At 42.8% G+C, this 18254-nt stretch overlaps 1 protein-coding gene across 2 annotated transcripts in view; it reads left to right on the forward strand.

The window, feature by feature from the left end:
* The first annotated feature begins 1194 nt into the window (after positions 1 to 1194).
* Positions 1195 to 18254, forward strand: part of smchd1 (structural maintenance of chromosomes flexible hinge domain containing 1) — a 29510-nt gene continuing 12450 nt past the window's right edge. The window contains exons 1-30 of one of the 2 annotated variants that reach the window (XM_058059313.1): positions 1195 to 1581; positions 4173 to 4248; positions 4331 to 4489; positions 4563 to 4645; positions 4731 to 4840; positions 4915 to 5032; positions 6142 to 6261; positions 6337 to 6503; positions 6579 to 6657; positions 6725 to 6935; positions 8955 to 9075; positions 9158 to 9338; positions 9514 to 9711; positions 9772 to 9885; positions 9964 to 10070; positions 10467 to 10549; positions 10617 to 10730; positions 11218 to 11295; positions 12053 to 12172; positions 12248 to 12395; positions 12704 to 12754; positions 14797 to 14899; positions 14986 to 15058; positions 15202 to 15341; positions 15675 to 15803; positions 16273 to 16497; positions 16559 to 16701; positions 16780 to 16865; positions 16945 to 17063; positions 17143 to 17304. In XM_058059313.1, coding sequence (XP_057915296.1) covers positions 1426 to 1581; positions 4173 to 4248; positions 4331 to 4489; positions 4563 to 4645; positions 4731 to 4840; positions 4915 to 5032; positions 6142 to 6261; positions 6337 to 6503; positions 6579 to 6657; positions 6725 to 6935; positions 8955 to 9075; positions 9158 to 9338; positions 9514 to 9711; positions 9772 to 9885; positions 9964 to 10070; positions 10467 to 10549; positions 10617 to 10730; positions 11218 to 11295; positions 12053 to 12172; positions 12248 to 12395; positions 12704 to 12754; positions 14797 to 14899; positions 14986 to 15058; positions 15202 to 15341; positions 15675 to 15803; positions 16273 to 16497; positions 16559 to 16701; positions 16780 to 16865; positions 16945 to 17063; positions 17143 to 17304 — 3774 coding nt within the window. In that variant the 5' untranslated portion in view covers positions 1195 to 1425. The remainder of the gene's footprint in view (positions 1582 to 4172; positions 4249 to 4330; positions 4490 to 4562; positions 4646 to 4730; positions 4841 to 4914; positions 5033 to 6141; positions 6262 to 6336; positions 6504 to 6578; positions 6658 to 6724; positions 6936 to 8954; positions 9076 to 9157; positions 9339 to 9513; positions 9712 to 9771; positions 9886 to 9963; positions 10071 to 10466; positions 10550 to 10616; positions 10731 to 11217; positions 11296 to 12052; positions 12173 to 12247; positions 12396 to 12703; positions 12755 to 14796; positions 14900 to 14985; positions 15059 to 15201; positions 15342 to 15674; positions 15804 to 16272; positions 16498 to 16558; positions 16702 to 16779; positions 16866 to 16944; positions 17064 to 17142; positions 17305 to 18254) is intronic. The other variant, XM_058059315.1, reaches the window with a different exon arrangement.

Here is an 18254-nt window from a genome sequence, read left to right on the forward strand (position 1 = left end):
CCATTTTGTATACGTCACAGACCACCGAATCGTTACCTTTAATACTAAAGTACACCCATACTTTTGACATCCTTTTGCGAGGTGATTTGTTCTCCTCCTACACGCTGCTACTTGATGCCGCGGCTGCCGCCATTTTTTGATTCTGAATGACGACACCTCCACCTGAAGTCCTTGCGTCAACGTCATGGATGACGTCAATGCATCGTCCTGCAGTGGTGGAGATGGGACGTCCCTGTCCAAGTCATCCACAACAATTTTTAAAATAAAAATTATTAGTTTTACAGAATATTTACATTTGATCAATAAAGGCTGGTCAGTTCTATGAGGATACCGAGGTTTGTGTGTCCTCCTGGGTCTCCAATTTGCCGGGTAGTGCATTTCTTGGCTTTAACAAATCTATCATTCAGATTTTTCCAAGCTTTTATTTTTTTTACCTATTCCTCGCGTTTTCCAAGCGTGGTAGCTTAAGCATAAATAAACACTGAAACAGCGTTTAAGTCAAGTTGTTCAAAGATGTCAAACTTCTTCTGCTTTGGTTTAGTAACGTGGGTAGATGTGTGTTTTTGATACACTGCCCCCTGCAGTTTGGGAGCAGATGCCACGGAGGCGTGTCTCGAGCGGAAAGTAGGCATCAGCATAATACTTTTAGACTATGCAGTAACTGTAACACTTGTCCAGAATATAATTCAAAAATAATTTTAAGAATACCATCCCTATTTTTGAACCCCTGCAACTAAGTCAGTAGATTTCCGGGGTTCATCGATGAACAGGCAGCATTTTCAGCAGTATTCATATACATAAAAACGCTAAAAACAGCATTTTATTTGTCACTCCTATTTCCTCCAAATTCTACAAACATTCTGCTAAATATTCAAAGTTTAGCCACATAATTTCCAAATAAAACATGACGTACACAAACAAATCTTACTTCACTTTGTTCCATATGTGTAGGCACGTGCAATTAAAGCATATCCGTTATAAAAGGCAAACTATTGACAGTCATAGATTCGAACCTTATTTGTACAAGAGGCTTACACAAATAAATCTACACAACAGGCTTACACAAATAAATCGACACGTACAAATAAATCAATACTTAAGATTGCACAATAATAGTGTTGACATTTTTCAGAGCTGCATGGACAGCACCGCGCACATGTTGTTGGGACATGTAGGCCAGTGAAGGGTGGTCTGAATTCACAATGAAAAAAACAAGGAAAACACAAACAAGTAAAACAACATGTGTCGGCACTGTGAAGGATACAGACCCCGCATCTATAAACAGTTGTGGCCAACTTCGTCGAGTGAGTGAGGTTACTTTCGTTTCGCGTTAAACCGGAAGTACCCGCAGGATACTAAATTGGGACACGCCCTCCGTTCTTGTTGCTTTAATGAAGCAATTGGAAGTAACACTACGACCCGAACATGTCCAACTCTCACGATAAATGTCTCCCGGAGGAAAAGGGGGTCCATAAAAGGATTAACGTGTACGACTGTCGCCAAGGAACGACGCAGGATAAACACACAGTCATCGACGCTCGCAGCTTGGACTACAAACACTTTCTACTGGCGTTCAGGAGGGTAAGGACACCCATGTAAAGTCTTCAATATACACATAGTACACACATATTTTATTATATTTTTTAATGGTACAAGATAAAACTAACGACACTTTGATACATTCTGTAGTATTCCGTGCACGGCTTGGATAACGGTGTACAATAGCCCACCACATATGTCAAAACCGCTGGTCACAAAAGTTAATAAACTCCAAATGGAATGTCCGAATTGGGTCCAAAATGTCAATATGGTGTGTGGATACCGTTTAGGTTTCCAACACTGCATTAACTGTCTTGGACTTGGAGTTTATTTGCGCTTGGCGGGTTGCCACTGGAATTTACTTTCTTTCCTCCATGACGGCATAACGGGAGGTGCTGGATGCTAGAGACCGTGTTCTTCTCCATCCTGAGGATGCTTTAGATTCTGTTTGGATTCTGCCCTCATGGTCAGCTTCAGTATGTCACAATACATGTTGGCATTCATACTTCTTTAGTTAATTGGATCTCTCCTGTGCAGGCAGCACTCATGCAGCCCTAGACCATGACACTTCCTGAATCAAACCAATATGAAGGAACCAATGTGATGGGAAAATATATTTAGTTGTTCTGATATGACCTGTGATATGTGGCATAATTTCAAGTATTAAGGTCATATCAGACTAATGGGTGGAATGATGGGAAAATATATTTAGTTGTTCTGATATGACCCGTGATATGTGGAAGTCTACAGAAAACACTTATATAACTTATATTTCCTGTGATTGGCTGGCGACCAGTCCAGGGTGTACCCCGCCTCTCGCCCGAAGACAGCTGGGATAGGCCCCAGGAACCCCCCGCGCGACCCTTATGAGGATAAGCGGTAGAAAATGAATGAATGAATGAATGTTCTGATATGACCCGTGATATGTGGAAGTCTACAGAAAACACTTATATAACTTGTATTTCCTGTGATTGGCTGGCGACCAGTCCAGGGTGTACCCCGCCTCTCGCCCGAAGACAGCTGGGATAGGCTCCAACACCCCTGCGACCCTCGTGTGGATAAGCGGTAGAAAATGAATGAATGAATGAACTTGTATTTTGAGAGGCGCCTCTCAGTCCTTGGGAATGTCTTCTCATACAATATAATAAAAGAAGACTTGTTTTTGTGAGAAACATCTGGAGATAAGCCTTGGGAGCGCTTTCTTGTTTTGGGAACATGTTGTATGGGAATGTTTTTCTGTTTCAAAAAACATGTTGTCGGGATGGGATGGACGACTCACCCGCAGGCATGACTGTTTTCGGGGACTGACCCTCCTCGCTTGCACTCAGGTCTTGTGAAGGAATAAAAGGGGGAGAAGTCGTCCGGCAGTTAGGGTAGAGTCTCCTGCGGGTTGCGATTGAACGCCCAGCCTGGTTGAAGCTACTCTGCCCGGACTGATGGCTCTCCAGTCCTGTGAGATAAGAGATTATCACTTGTGCCTAAAGTGTGATTGTATGTTTGTCACTGTGCTATGTGAGGAATAAACTGACACAATATTCTATCAAGCCAGTGCGTGTGTGAGTGTTCTTGAGTCATCTCTCAGTGTGCTTATCTCCTGCAAACCTGAAAATATTACATAAAACAGCATTCATACTTTAGTGAATTGAATCTCCCCAGTGTAGGCAGCACTCATGCAGTCCCAAATTATGACACTTCCTGAATCAAACCAATGTGAAGTGAACAAATAATAATAATAATAATACATTTTATTTGTATAGCGCTTTTCAGAGTACTCAAAGACGCTTTACAGCAGAGAAAAAGAAATAAAAATAGAGTAAAAGATGCATTAAAATACAATATCCAAACATTCATTTAGATCTAAAACAAGGCTAAAAGTGGGGCGGGACGCAGCAGTCATAAAAGTTAGACATTAAAAACGTATTTAAACAGGTGGGTTTTGAGTTGTTTTTTGAAGGAGGGAAGGTCGGGGCAAGCACGGAGTGAATGGGGCAAAGAGTTCCAGAGGGTGGGGGCAGCGGTGGAGAAGGCTCTGTCTCCCCAGGTTCTGAGCTTGGTCTTACAGGGGAGTGCCAGGAGGTTGGAGTCCGAGGAGCCAAGGGGTTTGTGTGGATGGAGGAGATCTGTGAAGTATGAGGGGTCAAATTGTAGAGAGCTTTGTAGGTGATGAGAAGGACTTTGAAATGGATACTTTGGGGGACGGGAAGCCAGTGGAGGTTTTTAAGGACAGGGTAATGTGTTCACAGGAGCGGGTGGAGGTGAGGAGGCGAGCAGCTGAGTTCTGAATATATTGTAATATGTTGAGGGTTTTGGATGTTGTACCGTAAAGAATACTGTTGCAGTAGTCGATTCTGGATGTGATAAATGCATGGATCTGTTTGTCACTGTTGTTGTTATGGGAATTGTTGTTGCTGCTGTTTTTGTCTCTCTTTCTACTGTGAGCGGGGACGGAATGAGGGTGGCCCTGTCCAGTTTGAGACAGAAGTTATGGGCGGATGTTATGATGTTTTTAAATACACTCTACTGTTTCCAAAAAGCACAATGCCAGACAAATTGTCTGCTGTTTTGGCCCCTGATTGGGTTTTGGTTAGCCTACCTGTTGACATATCATGTTCCTGTGTTTGTTTGTTTTTCAGAAATTTTCAATCACCTCGCCTGAGTCGTGTGTGCTGACTGACACGGATCGAAATAATCTGAATTCTGACAAATTTGGTAAGGAAAAACATGCTCTGAGTTAGTACCATATTGCGTTCGAGCAGATGATAGTTGAGCATTTCCTGTGTTTTTCTCAAAGATCAACTTCGAGATGGAGGTACCCTCCTCTTATTAGATCATACCAACCAAGAACTTCCATTGCCAACAGAGGAACGCATCAACTTTCAGCCTCATTACGATACAGTAACCAAGAGTGGGGCATATGAGTACTATGACAGCGAGGGCCAGAAGTCCTTACGTGAGCGTTCTTATGATGAAGACCTTCCGCTATTGGTCCAAACACATTAAACCTCCAAATGTTTGTCTTCTAGCCTACGCACTGGCCGAGTTGCTGGACAACTCCATCTCAGCCACAGCTAAAAACACAAGTGTCCGAACGATTGAGATAAGAATGGTTTGTCCTGTTTCTTTCCACCCAGCCATATTTTGCTCCTTTGCTTTGTGTCTGTAATGCGTTTTATATTCCTTTTTCCCTCCAGCTGCTTGATGAAACTCACGGGAAGCCTTCGGTTGTTGTCATGGATAACGGCTGTGGGATGACCGTCAAGCAGCTCAACAACTGGGCCGTATTCAGGCTCTCAAAATTTAGGTAAATATTGAGGAAAAGACATTTGAAAGTCTGAAATTAGCCACTAATATGTGGTCCTGTGTTCTCATCTACAGCAGCAAGCGTGAAGGTTATGTTCCACCGGAGCCCACTGCTTTTAGTCTCAACAGTGACATATCCTACTTTGGAGTCGGAGGAAAACAAGCTGTTTTCTTCATTGGAGACACCGTGAGGGTAAGACCTCCTAGAATTGCAGTGCATTAAACCAGTGATTCTCAACTGGTGGGTCGCAGAGCCCGATGCCCGATATCAGTATAAAATGTTAATATTAGTATCAGATTTTGTTGTATACAACACATATGTGTTCATTCCACCACTGGAGTTATGTCATGTTACACATATCCGTATCAGAAATTGAGAGTTGAACAATATCAGCAAGATATCATTCATTCATCCATTCATTCATTCATTCATTTTCTACCGCTTATCCTCACAAGGGGGTGCTGGAGCCTATCCCAGCTGTCTTCGGGCGAGAGGTGGGCTACACCCTGGACTGGTGGCCAGCCAATCACAGGGCACATATAGACAAACAACCATTCACACTCACTTTCTTACCTATGGACAATTTGGAGTGGCTAATTAACCTAGCATGTTTTTGGAATGTGGGAGGAAACCGGAGTACCCGGAGAAAACCCACGCATGCACGGGGAGAACATGCAAACTCCACACAGACATGGCCAAGGGTGGAATCGAACTCGGGTCTCCTAGCTGTGTGTCCTGCATTGTTCATGATAGTTAATATTTGACTTTTACATATTTTTATACCTAAATGAAGCATGTCCAAGCATACAAATGGCCAAATGGCTTATATTTGCACTTATTAAGTCTACTATATTGGGTGATACAACCGAATTGAACTCTCCTCGCTGTGAGGCTTCCGCAATATCGGCATATCAGTTTTTTGAAAAAAAAAAAAAAAAAGGACATCCGTAGTCGTGGGTCTTTGCAAAACATTGTATTTTGTGTAATTCAGGCTTCTGTGGTATTGCAGGACGAAGGCAATGTAGGTATTATCACGCAGGAAGTGGAAGTTGTGATGCTTGCTATGTGTAAGCTACATTTAGAATGCAGTGTAGGTCAATAAATGAGAATAGTGAACATTTTGTACTCCTGGAAATGAAGGGACTCAGATACCATCTGAGCGCCTGTACCTCACATGAGAGCCGAAACCTCTCCTATTCCTATTCACGCCTCAACCCTCTCCAAAATAGGGGCAAAATTATGTTGTAGATTATGTTGTAGAGCATTGGTTCTCAGTCAAGTCATGTGCTTTACTTGTGTAGATGATCACCAAAGCAGTAGGATCTCCAGATGTTCATGAGCTGGTCCTGTCTGAAGAGCAGTTTGTTCAGAAAGAGAAGAACCAAGAAGAAATTTACAGCGATGTTATCAGAAACAGGAAGGTAAATGCTGTCATTTCTGTAAAAAAAAAAACAAAATGCTCTGACACTTGAAAATGGCTTCTTCTGTTCCTGCAGCCTTGTGACTCTTCACACATATATAAAAGTGAGGAGCGCTTCCTTCATGGCATGATTGCTGAAGAATCTGAAAAAGAAAGCTTCACAGCCGTAGTCATCACAGGCATCCGTCCACAGCATATTACTTCCCTGAAAGAAGACTTTGAAGGATGGACAAGGCAACTTGCGTAAGTTCAGCATCCTAAACCGTGTCATCCAGAGGCCAACATTTCAAATTAAGGAATGTTTTGTCAATGTCTCAGTCACACATACCACTATTATATCCATGGAGATATCGGAAACATGAAACCTTCAGGTCATCACCCTCAAATTGAAATACAGGTGAGATGCTTGCATCTCAGATGCTGGGCTTTGTTAGAATTGACTCACACCCATATATCGCTTATAGATCTCTCTGCAGGAGAAACTAACACGATGTCCTCGCGTGATGAACCTCAAGGAAGTGGATGACGACATGCAGGCCTTGTACATAAACGCCGCTGCTGACAAGTTTTTCTTTCAAGCGGAGGTGTCCGGTGTCATGGTGGAGGGAATCATTCGCTATCATCCCTTCCTCTACGACAGGGAGACGTACCCGGAAGACCCCTACAGTGCACAGGGTATCCACATGTCAGGGAAATCTCGCAAATTTAACCAAGACAAGTGTTGTCAGTTAATATTGTCAAGTCAAAGAGAACAATCTCACACCAGCCAAGATTGTCCCACAATTCCGTGCTCGCTCCTCTGAACTGTGGAAACTTCGCTGTTCTTGTTCGCTTTTTATTGAATTAAGCAGCAAGTAAATCATGAGGCAAGGGCAAAACATATCGTGAGTTCATTTCCTTGAAGTTAGCTGAATTGCACAGTCTACCGCAGCAATTCCCAAAGTGTGGGCCGCGGCTCCCTGGTGGGCTGTGCTGCTACTGCAGGTGGGCTATGATTCATTCATTCATTTTCTACAGCTTATCTTCACAAGGGTCGCGGGTGTTGCTGGAGCCTATCCCAGCTGTCTTCGGGCGAGAGGCGGAGTACACCCTGGACTGGTCGCCAGCCAATCACAGGGCACATATAGACAAACAACCATTCACACTCACATTCATACCTATGGACAATTTGGAGTCGCCAATTAACCTAGCATGTTTGTGGAATGTGGGAGGAAACTGGAGTACCCGGAGAAAACCCATGCATGCAAACTCAACACAGAGATGGCCGAGGGTAGGGTTGAACTCGGGTCTCCTAGCTATGAGGTCTGCGCGCTAACCACTCGACCGCCGTGCAGCCCTTTAAAAAAATATTTATAGGCCCAAGTAATAACCTGTTGAGTGTTATTGTCCTGTCTCAATATTATAGGAACCTTTATATAGTTTATGATTGGAACGTAGCTCTCTGGCTGGGGGGTCATTAACGGAGGAGCACGTAGTATGTAGTGGCAGGAAAAATGGAACCCAGTTGAGAAAAAAAAGTTGAGAATTAATTCTGTCTTGTGTGTACACCACAGATTAAAAGTTAGGCCTTCCTTTACCCCCCGCTTTAATTTCAATCCTGAATCTTTATTATAATAATGATAATAATAATAATAATTTAGGGTTATTTAATTTAAGTTAGGGCGGCACGGCGGACGAGTGGTTAGCGCGCGGACCTCACAGCGAGGAGATCAGGGTTCAATTCCACCCTCGGCCATCTCTGTGTGAAGTTTGCATGTTCTCCCCGTGCATGCGTATGTTTTCTCCGGGTACTCCGGTTTGCTCCCACATTCCAAAAACATGCTAGGTTAATTGGTGACTCCAAATTGTCCATAGGTATGAATGTGAGTGTGAATGGTTGTTTGTCTATATGTGCCCTGTGATTGGCGACCAGTCCAGGGTGTACCCCGCCTCTCGCCCGAAGACAGCTGGGATAGGCTCCAGCCCCCCCTGCAACCCTCGTGAGAAAAAGTGGTAGAAAATGAATGAATGAATGAATAATAAGTTCTATAAGCTCTGAGAACGCAGCATTTCGCCTATGTATATAGAACAAAGGTGGGATGCGGCCATTTTTAGATTTTCAAGTGGGCCCTAAGTTCTTCAATTTTAGGAACCTCTGGTCTAAAGTATTGTTTCACTTCCCTGTCAAATATGCTGAATACCAAGTCTGACATCTTACTTTTCCTGCAAGGTTCATGCCCTTAAGGCCATCTGGATGCAACACATTTTCTCACAGGGGAAGTGGTTAGGTGCTTGTAAATTTTGCTTGTAAAACTTTGTCTTACAATACAATGGTTTAGTCACATGATGCAATGGGTTCCTAGTACAACCGTTAGTTTCGTGATAAAATAACAAAAAGCTTTTAATTTCTTTCACACCACGCCATGTAGTAACAGACAAAATCAATCCATCCATTTTCCACAGCGTTTCCATAGGTGGACACTATAGAGTCTCCAGTTAACATAACATGAATGTTTTTGAAATTCGGGATGAGATTGGACAAAACCGATACATTGCGAGGTCAACACACTAACTCCATAACAGATTTTTAGCCAGATCTGAGGCTACTTCAATGAATTGCGTCACTTGATGCATGCCGTGTAAATCCAGCCTAAGTAATACTTCACTCTGCCAAGACGATAAGCGTACATGTTTTGCTTCTTTGCTCATCCTCAGCACCTTTTGACGAGGAAGATGACTACAATGAGTCCGGAACCCGAACTCAAGCAAGAGGGAATAGACCCATATTTGAATGTTTCTGGAATGGGCGGCTCATCCCATACACCACAATATCAGAGTACTACTACTATTATTGCAGTATTATCCCTGTCATGTGCCATGGAAGCAATTTTCTCATTTTCTCTTTGCCGTTGGTGCAGGTTTGAGTGGTGTGCCTTTCCCAAAGGCTCCAAGGTGCCTCCAGAGTGCTACAGTCGCTTTTCAGGTGTGCTCTTCACCAATGACAAATTTCAGGTGACCATGAACAAGCTCACCTTTATAGACCTGGAGGTGAAACTAAAGAGCAAGGACACCATCTTCACGTGCACGGTGAACGGACAGGTGCTTATTTTTTTGCTGCGCCTCTCATCAGAAGATTGGAATTGCACAAGATTGAGAATAAATGGCTACATAACGACTAATCAATTAATGAGCCCTGACATTAAGTGGCAAAGACCAAGTTTTAAGAATGTCAGCTGTAGAACCTGACGGTAAGTCTCTTCTGTGACTCCCTCAGACACGGAGAAGAAACATCCAGAAAGAATTCACACAGTGGCTCCTCCACTGCCATGAGAAATTTGACAAGCAGGTGAAGTTCCTGAACTACACAAATGTCATCACACGGACAGATGTGGCCGTCAAGAAGCTTCAGCATCCTTGGACCACCTTCACCGCTATCCAATGGGACAACAGAACCTTCACTAAGGGTCAACTGGTGAGAATCTACATGGACAAGCACTGAGATTCACACTTATGCATCATGGACTTCACGCAGGTGAAGACGCAAAGAACGGTGCCAATTATGCATGGTAGTGTTGTGCGGTTTTTGCTGTATGGAACGTACGACAGCGACGTCTTTGCCACAGGAGGACACATAGAAATCCAATTGGTAAGTATGTGTGTGTGTGTGTTAATACACATGTATTAAAGGCTATCCATTTAATCAATAAGCAAATATTGCTCCTAGGAACCCAAAGAGCTGTACGACCAAAACAAGATCATACCCATATCCAAAATCGACAGGACTGCCACAGACGAAGCCATCCAGATGAACATCAACAATGACCTCGCCAGGTTTGTAATTGACATTCATTCATTCATTTTCTACCGCGTTTCCTCACGAGGGTCACGGTGGTGCTGGAGCCTATCCCAGCTGTCTTTGGGCGAGCGGCGGGGTACATCCTGGACTGGTCGCCAGCCAATCACAGGGCACATATAGACAAACAACCATTCACACTCACATTCATACCTATGGACAATTTGGACTCTCCAATTAACCTAGCATGTTTTTGGAATGTGGGAGGAAACCGGAGTACCTGGAGAAAACCCAGGCATCCAAGGGGAGAACATGCAAACTCCACACAGAGATGGCCGAGGGTGGAATTGAACCCCGGTCTCCTCCGTAATTGACATTTTACCAAAAATCACTCAAATCTTCACAGTCTCTAACGTGTCTGTTCCATGTTCTAGGGTTCCAAACAAGCTGAAAGTGGAATGGGAAAAATGCAAGCCCTGGTCACAAAACTCTGTGTTCCCAGCTGGGACTCAATTAGGTAAAGGATCCTGAATGTGTGCGTTCATAAACATCTATAAAACTCTAAACAAGCTTTTGATTTTCAGGTCCACTCAAAGTGCAAATTGTCAACCAAAGAGAAGAATCTTTATCCAGGATGCCGTCAATGCGACAGAGATCAGGGAAAAGACTCAGTGTCATGCTCAGACTGATTTTCCATGGTAAGTGTGATGTTAAAATAATGAAATATTGTTTCATCTTCGGGCGGCACGGCGGTCGAGTGGTACTAGTGCAGACTTCACAGCTAGGAGACCAGGGTTCAAATCCACCCTCGGCCATCTCTGTGTGGAGTTTGCATGTTCTCCCCGTGCATGGGTGAGTTTTCTCTGGGTACTCCGGTTTCCTCCCACATTCCAAAAACATGCTAGGTTAATTGGCGACTCCAAATTGTCCATAGGTATGAATGTGAGTGTGAATGATTGTTTGTCTATATGGGCCCTGTGATTGGCTGGCGACAAATCCAGGGTGTACCCCGCCTCTCGCCTGAAGACAGCTGGGATAGGCTCCAGCACCCCCGTGACCCTCGTGAGGAAAAGTGGTAGAAAATGAATGAATGTTTCATCTTTCACAATAATTACTCAAGCCGGTTGATTGTTCACTGACAAAATGGAATGCAGTATTCTAACAACTGTTAAAACTTCCACACAGATCCTAAAGGAGAGGAAGAGATGGCGTCATGTGTTTGCCAGTATGCTCAGCAGTGGGGATTCTGGTTCAATGCAATAAGTAGGTATTGTTAGAGGAAAATACTTTCCCATCTGACCAGAGGAGTGTGCATACTACATACTACTCACAGAAGGAAGTCATAATATATCACATTGTTGAACATGTGTACCCATAGTCTAGTCAAGGACAGCACTCCCACACATTTTTTTATCTTGAGCACATGGTCAAGTTGAAGGACGGCAGTATCTGGTTACGCTTGAGGAAGTCTATACAAAAAACCCATTACAAACAACACTTGTTACTGAAACCCAGCACCCATTGGGGAGTGGAAAGCGGAATATGAAAATCGTCTTCCCTCCAGTGCGCTGACATAATAATTGTTTTGCTCTAATCCAGGGATCTCAAAGTCAATTTATTTGGGGGCCACTGGAGCTAGGGTCTGGGAGAGGCTGGGCCACGTCAGGTTTTTTTTTTTAAAAAAAAACACTTTTTCAGGGTTTTGATCTCAGTCATGGATGATGAGAGAAAAAGCAAAACAGGCGGGCTCGTTCGCTTGCGTATTGCCAGGGCAAAATCGCGTCAATTGTGTGCGGTGTGCACACAGCTTTAAGTTGTCATTTCTGGCTTCATGAAACCATATGGCATCCATATCAAACTAGGTGGGGGCCTCAAACTAGCATCCTACGGGCCGCATTTGGCCCGCGGGCCGTGAGTTTGAGACCCCTGCTCTAATCCCTGTACAAGGACCAGTCCGGACAGTCAGTACTATCATCTTCATCACTTATTATTTTGAGAAATTTGTTCATGTTCTCCTCAGACAATCTCGTGAAACTGGGGGAGTACACACTGTTTCTAAACACCATCTTAAGTGAAAATAACTCCAGCACCTTTGGAGGCCAAATGCTTCCAAGTTTCACACTCAAGTTCCGTATCAGAGGTAAGACACAAACACAAAGCATATAAGACAACTTCTCCAAAAAATACTTATTGTTGTGTCTTGTACTCTTCTTAGAGGGAGAAGCTGAAAGTTTCAGAGTTGTGGATGTTGGCGACTCCACCGTTCATGTTGGAGAGCCGTTTGACATCTCTCTGCAGTTCAATGATGCCTACAATAATCCAACTGTGCCGCTGCCCAATCTCGAGCCTGCCCTTGAATGCAGGTGAGACTTGGTGTTTGTTTACTCTTTTGCACACATGTTGCCTCTGCATTGTCCCACAATTTCAATGCGTGTCATTTATTTATTCATTTATTTATGGCACAACTTAATGTGCCAACACAATTTATGGTGCACATTAGCCAAAAAAAGACCGTGCTTTCACACAACTTACTTACACCTTACTGTTTACATCTAGTACACAACAATAGCATGCGCAACACGCATGTGTATGCATTGTCACAACCACTTCCTGCATCCATGAAACACTCACAGCATTATTTGGTCCCATTTTGTCCCGCTCTATTTACAAGGGACCTACAAGATGTTGAATTCCAGAGAAGAAATCCATGCAAAAAAGAAAGGTAAGTCTATATGAACTTGCAGATTTTATGCGCAAAAAGCACAAAGGAAGCAATAAACTCGAAAAAAAGAGAGGCACTGACAGTGTGGGAGAGGGAATTGTTGACTAGAAGACATTGCTTTCATGACAAAGATAAACATAGGCCTTTATTAGACTCACAAAGGGAAAAAAGCAGAATTCAAAAGCACAAAAGTGCAAAATCTTATATAAGTTACAGTGAAGAAAATAAGTATTTGAACACCCTGCTATTTTGCTATTTCTCCCACTTAGAAATCATGGAGGGGTCTGAAATTTTCATCGTAGGTGCATGTCCACTGTGAGAGAGATAAACTAAAAAGAAAAATCCAGAAATCACAATGCATGATTTTTTTAACAATTTATTTGTGTGATACAGCTGCTAATAAGTATTTGAACACCTGAGAAAATGAATGTTAATATTTGGTACAGTAGCCTTTGTTTGCTATTACAGAGGTCAAACGTTTCCTGTAGTTTTTCACCAGGTTTGCACACACTGCAGGAGGGATCTTGGCCCACTCCTCCACACAGATCTTCTCTAGATCAGTCAGGTTTCTGGGCTGTCGCTGAGAAACACGGAGTTTGAGCTCCCTCCAAAGATTTTCGATTGGGTTCAGGTCTGGAGACTGGCTGGGCCATGCTAGAACCTTGATATGCTTCTTACGGAGCCACTCCTTGGTTTTCCTGGCTGTGTGCTTCGGGTCGTTGTCGTGTTGGAAGACCCAGCCACGACCCATCTTCAATGCTCTGACAGAGGGAAGGAGGTTGTTCCCCAAAATCTCACAATACACGGCCCCAGTCATCCTCTCTTTAATGCAGTGCACTCGTCCTGTCCCATGTGCAGAAAAACACCCCCAAAGCATGATGCTACCACCCCCATGCTTCACAGTAGGGATGGTGTTCTTCGGATTGTACTCTTCATTCTTCTTCCTCCAAACACGCTTATTGGAATTATGACCAAAAAGTTCTATTTTGGTCTCATCTGACCATAAAACTTTCTCCCATGACTCCTCTGTATCATCCAAATGGTCATATGCAAACTTAAGACGGGCCTTGACATGTGCTGGTTTAAGCAGGGGAACCTTTCGTGCCATGCATGATTTCACATCATGACGTCTTTGTGTATTACCTACAGTAACCTTGGAAACGGTGGTCCCAGCTCTTTTCAGGTCATTGACCAAGTCCTGTCGTGTAGTTCTGGGCTGATTCCTCACCTTTCTTAGAATCATTGAGACCCCACGAGGTGATATCTTGCATGGGGCTCCACTCCGATTGAGATTGACCGTCATGTTTAGCTTCTTCCATTTTCTAATGATAGCTCCAACAGTGGACCTTTTTTCACCAAGCTGCTTGGTAATTGCTCCGTAGCCCTTTCCAGCCTTGTGGAGGTGTACAATTTTGTCTCTGGTGTCTTTGGACAGCTCTTTGGTCTTCGCCATGTTACAAGTTAAAGTCTTACTGATTGTATGGGGTGGACAGGTGTCTTTATGCAGCTAACGACCTCAAACAGGTGCATCTGATTCAGGATGATACATGGAGTGCAGGTGGACTTCTAATGGGCAGACTAACAGGTCTTTCAGGGTCAGAATTCTAGATGATACACAGGTGTTCAAATACTTATTTGCAGCTGTATCACACAAATAAATTGTTAAAAAATCATGCATTGTGATTTCTGGATTTTTCTTTTTAGTTTATCTCTCTCACAGTGGACATGCACCTACGATGAAAATTTCAGACCCCTCCATGATTTCTAAGTGGGAGAAATAGCAAAATAGCAGGGTGTTCAAATACTTATTTTCTTCACTGTATATACAGTACACTATTTGCAGCTGTGTACATGTTGATCAAGACACGGGTTTGTTACACGGAGTTCACAGAAATTATGCATGCCACAGTTTACACATTCTTCACACCTGTTTACCACCAATTCACTCACTGGCACGCAAAATTGGGTTCCACTACGGGAATGAAATGCATACAGATTTAAATGATATATTGACTGCAGAGTGTATCTCCATTTACACATAGGGATCTGGAACTGACGTACGACTTTCTGGACTACAGTGGCCCCCCTTTCATCATCAGAGGTGTCAAAGCATTCGGGAAAATTCAGAATCACCACCAATATAAGGTTAATATCTCATTTGGATATACTTTCTTCACTTGTATTCATTATTATCATATCTCATGCTTATCAGTGTGTGATTATTTCTGCAGACATTTGAACTGAAAGTGACCCTACCGGGCCTCAAAGAAGACTCACAGACTTTAAAGTTGAATCTTCTTCCTGGTATTTATGCTTTTTCACCCCCTATTGAGACTTTCATTTTATGTGGGAGGATGGGAACATCAAGAATAGGATCTCATACTGCACATTTAGGGATGTGGTTTTGTTTTGACTCACAATATAAAATAATTTTTTGTGTGTTTCAGGCGAACCACATTTTCTCCGTGTGATGCCGGAAGATGAGGTCATCACGATTGAGAATGGAAGCCCCATCAGGTTTAGCGTTGAAGTTTGTGATGTGACCGGAAACGTCACCGCTCACCCCAACCAAGTTGTTCACTGCCAGGTAGCTTCTGTTTATACAGTTAGTACAGTGGATCCTCGCTTTTTGTATGCCAACAATTATTGTCAAAAATATGTCACAGATCGATAACCATACATTGTTTTAATACCTAATATCTGTAGATGTACTCATAATGGATGAATAGGTAAATTGTGATTCTGTTACATTTGGGACACTATAGACAGACTTGCTGGAAATACTCCTTTAATCATCTTTAACATGTGTGTGAGTTGTTTATTTGTTCATACAACACATACACGGCTGCACGGTTAGCGCGCAGGAGACTTTAGTGCAGAACTATTCATAGATGTGTGATGGATGGGTTTGGGTTTCCAGGTGGAGTCTCTTCCAACAGCCGTGATTGACTGCAGCAGCACTGGAGCTGGACAGATAGTGACAGAAACCATCAAGCTCAAACTAACTCGGGGAGAGTCTCAACATCTGAAAGTTACATTTCAGATTCCGGTTGGTAGAAAATCGCTTTGCTTATAAAGTCTTCTTTTTTATCTTTTGGCTTTTCCCTTGAGGGGTCGCCACAGCAAACGAATCTCCTCCATCCAACCCTGTCTTCTGCATCTGTTTCTCTCACACCAACTACCCTCATGTCCTCCTTCACTACATCCATGAACCTCCTCTTTGGTCTTCCTCTAAGCCTCCTACCTGGCAGCTCTAATATTCACTATCTCTCCTCTGGACATGTCCGAACCATCTCAGTCTGGCCTCTCTGACTTTATCTGCGAGGCCTCTAACATGTAATGTCTTTCTGATGTACTCATTCCTGATCCTATCCATCCTGGTCACTCCCAATGAGAACCTCAGCATCCTCATCTCTGCTACCTTCAGTTCTGCTTCCTGTCTGGTCTCACTTGCTTATACATTATGTACAGCAAAATGAAATGAAATGACACATGCTCTTCGCATTTGTGTTGTCAAGGGCCAGAAGGACACATTGAAGGTTGTGAAGGAGATTGTGGTGATACCTAGCACAAGACTGACACAGATAGAGGTCTGGAGCCAAAACAACGGGAACCTGATTTTTAGAAACAACGACAAGATAGAATGGCCAGCTGGTGGCCTCCTGGATCATCTGTACTACAGGTTGTATGACGAGGGTGGAAGAGAAGTATCTCCCACGGCTGAAATCGCCTCCACTATCAAGGTGTGTAACATCAACATCAATAACTTTCTTCAGCTGTTTATTGTTCACAAATGTTCTTTAGGTGAATTGGACAGCAGATGTCTGTCTTGAAGATCTGGTGCGGGGCAAGCTGCCAGCCATAGAGGTTCCCACACAGGTTCAGGAGGGACGATTCTATCAAGTGTCTTTGCAAGACCAGAGCATGTCTATTTCCTTTACTATAGAGTATGTCACTTCTTCATTTGTGACTTTGAAGCACCTCCCATCTGTTAGTTTCATGAAATGTTGTATTTTTGTACATAGTGTTTGTCCAGGTGAACCAGCACAATTAAAAGTGAAAATGCCACAAAGCACAGTGAGGCTTGGGGAAACTATCCTTGGAAGTATCAGTGAGTCCCAAAAGGAGGATGGAATATTACGATGGTGGATATGCTTGCAAATGAATACATTGCATTTTTTATCCTGTAGAGATGGTACTATTGGACGAATATGGCAACATGACCAAGGCACTGAGCCCCACCAGTGAGAATGACATCACTGTGGAAGGTGAGGGTCTGGTCAAGTCAGCCCTCGTCTACACATGGAAGGTTTGCTCACTTTTTATTTTACTCTTATATGCAATAATTACATTTAATCATGATTGACATTACTTTGTGTCGGCTCCAGGAAAGCAGCCAATGTGTTTGTGTCACTGGGGTCCGCTTCCAGTCTGGATACCCGGGTTCTAGAGAATTGTGCTTCACCTACACAACGTTTGTGGAGCGTGTCATCATCAAAGTGACCACTGGCCTTCCTGCACAGCTGGTACTCCTCAGTGGACCCGAACAGGTAGAAAGGATCTTTGTGTGATGCACAGAGAATATATATATGGTTATGGTTATGGTTTTATTTCATTTGAACATGCATCAGATTACAATTGAATGCATCACATAATCAGTTCACAGTTCCACATGTCCAAAAGGAGTAGGAAGAAGCAAAGCTTATTAAATCCTACCCCTCCATCTGGTACTTTTACAAGCAGTAACATTTGTTCACTTCCTTTTAAATGTATTTTTTGTCCCGTACCGAAGTACAAGGTGATATGACCATACAATGACAATACAATTATGTGTACCATAGTAAGTGTCAATATAGTGATATGTATAGCACATCATGACTGGTTCAAGACTCTTCATCCTTGTATTTAGCAAACATCAACTGCTTGTATTGTTTCTTGAATTGGCTCATCGTTGTGCATTGTTTGAGGGTCTTACTCAATCCATTCCATAGTTTGATTCCACATACTGAAATGCTATGGCTTTTTAACGTAGTCCTAGCATATAAGTGTTTCAAATGTAGTTCTTCCCTGAGATCATATTTCTCCTCTTTTGTAGAGAAGTATTGGATGACATTTTTAGCTAATTGGTTATTTTTAGCCTTATGCATTATTTTTGCTGTTTGAAGATGAACTATATCAGCAAGTTTAAGTATTTGTGATTTTAGAAATAAGGAGTTAGTATGTTCTCTGTAGGCGGCATTATGAATTATCCTTACTGACCTTTTTTGCAGTATATTTAGCGAGTGAAGATTGCTTTCATAGTTATTACCCCATATTTCCACACAATAAGTAAGATGTGGTAGAACCAGAGAGCAATAAAAAGTCCATATATATATATATACTATATATATATATATATATATATATATATATATATATATATATACTATTGTCTTTACAGAGAGGTTTAAACAACATTACAGTGTATACCAGTGTATACATTTTGACCCGCGGGCCACAC

The sequence above is a fragment of the Doryrhamphus excisus genome, chromosome 21, assembly GCF_030265055.1.
Source record: "Doryrhamphus excisus isolate RoL2022-K1 chromosome 21, RoL_Dexc_1.0, whole genome shotgun sequence".
NCBI lineage: Eukaryota > Metazoa > Chordata > Actinopteri > Syngnathiformes > Syngnathidae > Doryrhamphus > Doryrhamphus excisus.